This window comes from Monopterus albus, unplaced genomic scaffold (genome assembly GCF_001952655.1).
Source record: "Monopterus albus unplaced genomic scaffold, M_albus_1.0 scaffold19.1, whole genome shotgun sequence".
NCBI classification, from domain to species: domain Eukaryota; kingdom Metazoa; phylum Chordata; class Actinopteri; order Synbranchiformes; family Synbranchidae; genus Monopterus; species Monopterus albus.
The window spans coordinates 2125084-2131614 of record NW_018127899.1 but is presented as its reverse complement, the minus strand read 5'-3'; the positions used below and the strand labels follow the sequence as shown (position 1 = coordinate 2131614).

General features: G+C 45.1%; 1 protein-coding gene across 1 annotated transcript in view; it reads left to right on the top strand.

Moving 5' to 3' along the window:
* Positions 1-6531, top strand: part of cttnbp2 (cortactin binding protein 2) — a 71023-nt gene that overhangs the window by 45908 nt on the left and 18584 nt on the right. The window contains 4 exon segments of the mRNA XM_020593404.1: positions 1363-1513; positions 3338-3520; positions 4609-4726; positions 5625-5915. Coding sequence (XP_020449060.1) covers positions 1363-1513; positions 3338-3520; positions 4609-4726; positions 5625-5915 — 743 coding nt within the window.

Genomic DNA, 6531 nt, shown 5'->3' with positions numbered 1-6531 from the left:
CCTCTCAAACATCATCTGTGCTCTCTTTATGAATTACTAACGATGAGGGAAATGTCTGTTCCTGCGCTGTCAGCTCTGATCCCTTGCACTGGTTCTGATGTATCACTGGGATGAAGAGAGGTACCGTCAGCTGCAGTGTGGGTGTGTGTGTGTGTGTGTGTGTGTTGTGTGTGTGTGTGTGCGCCTGCCTAAAAACACGAGGCCCAGGACCAGCAGGGGAATGTGCAGTGTTGTAATATCTGATCACACTGTTATTTATAGAGTGGGGATATCCAAAAGGCACGCTGACACACACACTCTCAGGGTTTATTTTATGGGGTTAGCTGGTTTGCGGTGGTCGTGACTCAGTGGTCGTGTTAGCAGGCAGGATCAGTTTCCCTCAAATGATCTGGGCTGCACTTGTTCTGCTTTACTACTGGTGGAGAGATGAGTGATTTCTTCTCTTGTCTCTGAACAGGTGCTGTTCATGGCCTGAACTCGAACATGCACCTATGTTTAGTCATTGGCCTGATTTCTTTGTCTCTAGATGTCATAGTGACACCAATATATGTGTTTATACATAAAAACATTCTTGTAAAGCTACTTACTTACTCAAGCATTGTTGCAACTGATCAACATTGTTATCAAAGGTGACAGTTTTGTACATAGAAGTTGAAGGTGATCAGGTGAAGTTGTTATATAGAAATGACTAAAAATCAAACTTTGTTTACCAAAAGTAAAGGTCAAACAACATGAAATTCATTCCACAAAACATTCATTTCTGCAGTTTAAAGTGCTTCAGTTTTTTTTTTTCTGCCCATATTCACTGACCGGCCACTTTATTAGGTACACCTGTGCAATTGTATGCAATTCAGTGCAACACTTCTGGCTTAACATCTGTGTTTATGAAGCTCAACATATTCCAGTTTTTGGTAGGATTGTCATAAATGTATACATTTAATATGTTTATTATTGTTATAGTTAAAGGTGGGGGTGTACTAGACAACTTTATGTTCTTAGGTGTTCCTAATGTTTTGACCCTCTCATGTATGTAGCTGGAGAGGACAAAAACATAGAGCCGGTGAGTGTGCACCCTGCAGTACATGCATGTGATAAGCCAAGTTATTTTTGATCTTGATCATTATTTTAACCTCTGAGCTCAGTTAAATTAAAATGAAAATGCAAACTTTAAAAACACAGTGTTTGCACTGTCTGACAAGAAGAAGCCCCTGCCCTTCTGAAAATACAAAATTAACAAATATTAGTGCGAATAGTATTTGCCAGGACTGTTGGTCTTTCGGTAGACTCCAGTGTGTACCTCTCTGTTAATACTCTAACTTGTGTGTGTACATGTGATGCTGACATTGCCCTCCTCCTCTCCAGCTGTGTGCAGGTGCTGCTGACTGCAGGAGCTGCTGTGGATGTGGCGGCCACGGGGGGCCAGACCCCCCTCTTCCTGGCCTGTGAGGCAGGAAGCCTGGACTGTGTCCAGGTCTTGTTGAGCGCCGGAGCCGATCGCTCGCACACCACCATGGTTAGTCTGCTGCACATCCATCCTTCCATTATCTATACCGCTTAAATAGGGTCATGGGGGGCTGGTGCCAATCCCAGCCGACACTGGGTGAGAGGCAGGGTCCACCCTGGACAGGTCACCAGTCTGTCACAGGGCTGACATGTAGACAAACAATTAAGATTTAATTGATTCAAGTAAATCACATGCTGCTTCTGTAGAATTTAAGTCTAGTTTGATAAACTACATTCTGAGCAAATATCAGGTTGAAAATTCCATCAAATTCCACCAGAAACTGACCAGAATTGTCCCCATGCTTCTTCACTTGCTCTGGAGTTTCTCACATTTTGTCACTTGTTACCAACACTCTTCATGTTTCACACTTGCTTCTGCTGTTCTGACTGTTCTCACGGGTTCGGCTGCCCGGCTCATTGATGTATGGGCTTCCTAGATCTCCATGGTAACCATAGGAGCCTGTTTCCATGGCAGCATGTGACGAGCCCCTATATTTAGTTAGCTGCTTTGTTCCACATTAATCCTGGCTTCCCTACTTGAGCCACAGAGCTGCCCGAGTCTGTGGTGCATATCGACCTCGTCAGCACAGAGGTATTTTTAGACACCTGAAAATGTTGGCCAGTGTGTTGGCTCCACCGTAATGATTTAACATGGAGGAGGAGTTAGAAACTGGGTTAGGAGGGTACGGGCTGAATGTGCCGTACAGTCAGATTGTTAAGCTGGGATTTTTTTATCCTGGAGTTTATCATTTAAAAAAACATTAAAAGTCAGAGTAACAGTGGCTTGGTTTTTACATTTGTGCTGCAGAACCAGCAGCTGATTAGTATTTTTTCCCAATTGTTCTTATCAATGAGCCAGGTTTTGGCTCTGTTTTCCCTTAGGATGACTTTACTGTTCACCACAGTAACCAGTACAACTGTTATATGACTTTCAAAGAATCCTGGGTATATTTGAGTGAAAATCAGAATTAACTGAAAATATAGAAACTTTGTGTATTTATGTCTCTCTGGATCCAGCTTCTAAAACATGAATTCACTGGTTCTCTTTCTCCTGTGGTGATAAACAAAAGACATTTTTAGCAGCTAAGTCGGGTACTTTAACTTACTGACCCACGAGCCTGCTTCTTTGTTCACTCACTGCGTTCCATAAAAGGTCCACGACAGATCCTCAGTTGCTTAATAATTTTATTATGTAATAGTGTCTTCCATAATGCACCAGTGTGAATAAAGTCCAGTTCCAATTGATTTATCCAGCACACGGCTTAGAGTTGGGCACTAATGTGGACTCAACCCGTTAGCTGCTTTACTGTTACTGCCCAGGCCAAGTTACTGTAACGTACACAGTAACACCCAGTGTCTGTAAATAACACTCACCCTCCTACAACATTTATACAAGTCAGTTTGTGCCTTTCATTGTTTTATAGACCAGCATTTTATAGGCATTCATGAAATATCTGGCATTTTGGAGACTGGCAGTGAATTAGCAGATGATGGACATACTGTACATGCACGGGCAGTGTTCAGCATTTTCTTAGATCATAATCAGATTAATGCATTGCGTTCTTTCCAGAGAGGGAGCACCAAAAATAAGATCACATTAGTTTGTGCACATGCTTGTAGAGCTGAAGCAGTTGGTTCATTGACAGAAAATTACTCCGCTACCTGTTTTTAATAATCATGTAACTGTTTTAGAGCCAGCTGGGATTGGTTCCAGTGTTAAACTTCAGCTCCTGACATGTTCACTGGAACACAGCACTGTAACATTTTGTCATTTGGAATGACTGACCTCCAGTCAGTTAGTGTTGGATTCACTGAGCTCCTCCACCCTCTGCAGGACGGCTGCATGGCTCTCCATGCAGCCGTGCGTTCAGGACACGTGGACACACTGCGTCTCCTCCTCTGCCACCTGCCTCATGGTGACCTCACCGGGACCGTGGCACTGCCTGCTGCCCTGCTTAACCAGGCCAACAGTGATGGCTGGACGGCTGCACACATGGCGGCTGCCCTGGGCCTCAAGGTGAGAAGGAGTTGTCCCAAAACATGTCATTACAATGAATCAACTGATTATGCGCAATCAAAGTGAAAGCGGTCGTTTACAAGGCTGTAAGCAGACACTGCACTTGGACGTGGTGAAGCTCTGCAGAGATGTTTCTCATTCTTTTGGCATTTTAGAACACTGAGTGTATGATGGAGCTCTGATAAACCCACTGTGCCCACCAGGAGGCCGGCAGAAAACTGGATTTACATCAGATGGACAAACAGTCAGTGTTGCTCCGTGGCTTCTGAATGTGTAAACACTAATACATTATGGCAGATTTATAAGGAGATTGTACAGACAAGTGACAAATGAGAGGAAAACTCTAGGTCACTGAATGGCTTCATGAGGATGACACAGCGGGTCGGACACAGTGGGTCGAACACAGTGAGGGGATCTGGTTTGGAAGGAGGAGGTTTCCTCCTCTGACAGAAAAGACCTGACGCTGCTCTGCAGACTCGGCCCTGACGAGTCTTTACTGGTTACTGGGTGGTGGTTGTTCCTTTAGTTTGTCACCCAGCTGGGAATCAGAGCGGTCTGTCTGTCTGCTGGTTTTGGACCTCTTCTGCCTCCTAGTGCTCAGAACAATCATTTAACCACTTTAATCTCAATGATCCTTCATCAGCTCAACTTGTAGCTTTCACTACAGGTCTTCTGCTGTTCTGCAGTCTAATGTTATTTACAGTGTTACAATACACTGACTCTGCCTTCATTTTGGCTCAGACTTGGTCCACTAATGTCCAGTCCTGCCATCAGTCTCCACAGTGGCAGGCTAATGGAACTGCTGACCTTGCTGGCTGGAAACCTCCCTCTCCTCCTAAACCAGCACATTAGTCTAGACTGAGCGTCCCACTGAAATGTAAATGAAGACCACCCACTGATATGTTTCTTCATGACACACAAGAGCCTGTGTTGCAGAAATACTCTTGTTTGTAGTTACACAGCCATTGTTACCTGCGTACACATACTAATCACGCAGTATTTGACGTGCTTTTTTTGTTTTGCAATCAAATTATCTTGTCCCTGTCACCTGTGTGTGTGTGTGTGTGTGTGTGTGTGTGTGTGTGTAGGAGTGTCTGGAGGTGCTGTGCAGCCACAGTGAACAGGACATCGAGAGGAGGGACAAATGTAATCGCACTATTCATGACGTGGCGACTGACGACTGCAAAGATCTACTGGAAAACCTCAGTGAGTTTGTGAGGTCGTGTTTACATGCAGGTTTTATGCCTTAAAGATGAATTTGTGCTTTTAAACAACTTGGGTCTTATTTGATCAATTTGGTTGTGTCTTATTGTTTACAATACAGTTTTAGTCATGTTTAGTCATGTAGTCCAGCATTGCAAAACGGGGCTGGATGCCCACAGGCTGACATCACCCTGTGTTACTCCCAGTGTAAATCAGAGAAGGTTTCTAAGGTGCATCAGTCATGTGCACCATTTGGTTTCTTCTCTGAGTTTACACAAATGCATGTTCAGTGAATGACTGCTTAAGCCTTCTTATCATACAACACACAGTCTAACCTCTTTAATAATACCTCTGGACATTTGTTAGACTTTTGAAGCAGCTTTCTCGCTGTTATGATCTGACCTGATTTTGGCCGAGCTGTTCATATGGGACAAAACATTGGCAGATTGTAAACTACACAGCACTGTGATTAAGAGAGCAGTTACCATTACCTGGGCAATATGAACTATCTAGGGCTGGGCGATTGATCAAAAAATTTTTTTAGTAAGATTTTGGTTTCCAACGATTGTGAAAACAAAATAATTGAGATACTGCTCTCATTTTGTCTAGTGGTTGAAGTGAAGCATTAGACCTAAGCTCGTTACTGTACGTGCAATGAAGCCTCTGTGAGTAAAAAGTCAACGCTGAGTTACGTGGATACTTTGTAAATATACATTGAATGTCGCTTTTCCTTTGTATTGCAGAATATGGTTTATAATATTTGAGGATATTTAACAGTCTGTGTTTTCTGCTCAACACTGATCCATGGAATAAATGCCTTGATTGGCCCCTGACTGTTGTAAAGAATTGCCAGGATTAATATCAACTCTTGCTTCCTCCCTCTTCCTTGCTTCTTCTCCAGACTCATACCGGGTCCTGGTCCATCTCCAGTGCTCAGGTGCAGAAGGTTCGGGGTCCATGTGTCCTGTGGAGGCGCTGGAGGAGGAGGCCGAGGGCGGTAGCAGTAGCCGGGTGGTGCTGGGCCAAGTTTCAATCGATCGGTCGACGCGTTGGGCTCAGCTGGGCTCCACCCTCAGCCACGCCTTCACCTCCCACCTCCGCATCCTCTGTGGGGACGCCCAGACAGCCAGGGAGGAGCCACAGCATCCCCCACTCAGCCTCGGCCCCACCAGCATTGCCTCCATTCATATCGGTGAGGAGACACTCGCACAGTATTTTAATAAGTCCAGCCCTTTTCTTTAGCTCCCCCTTCCTTCCCCTCTTTTCTCCTTTCCCATTATTTTGTTCTTTCTTCTAACTTTTCCATCACTGGTTTTCCTCCCAACATCTCTTCCTCTCTTGCATCCATCCTCCTCCTTTCCTCATCGCTTTCTTTTCCTTCTGTGGCAGTCTTGTCTGTTCAGGCTGTGGCTTATTCATTGGGGAGATTTCTTTGCTAAGTTAACACTGGTCAGACTGTGTCCGGTGGATTATCGGGACTGACGGGGACATTATTTCAGGAAAAACATGTTTGTGTTGAAATTTGAAATGTCACTCCGAGTCTGGGCTCAACAAACACATCTAAAGGTCAGTGAAAGGATTTCCATCCATCCATTTTCTTCCGCTTATCCGGGACCGGGTTGCGGGGGCAGCAGTCTAAGCAAAGATGCCCAGACTTCCCTCTCTCCAGACACTTCCTCCAGCTCCTCCGGGGGAATGCTGAGGTGTTCCCAGGCCAGCTAAGAGACATAGTCCCTCCAGCGTGTCCTGGGTCTTCCCCGGGGCCTCCTCCCGGTGGGACATGCCCGGAACACCTCCCTAGGAAGGCG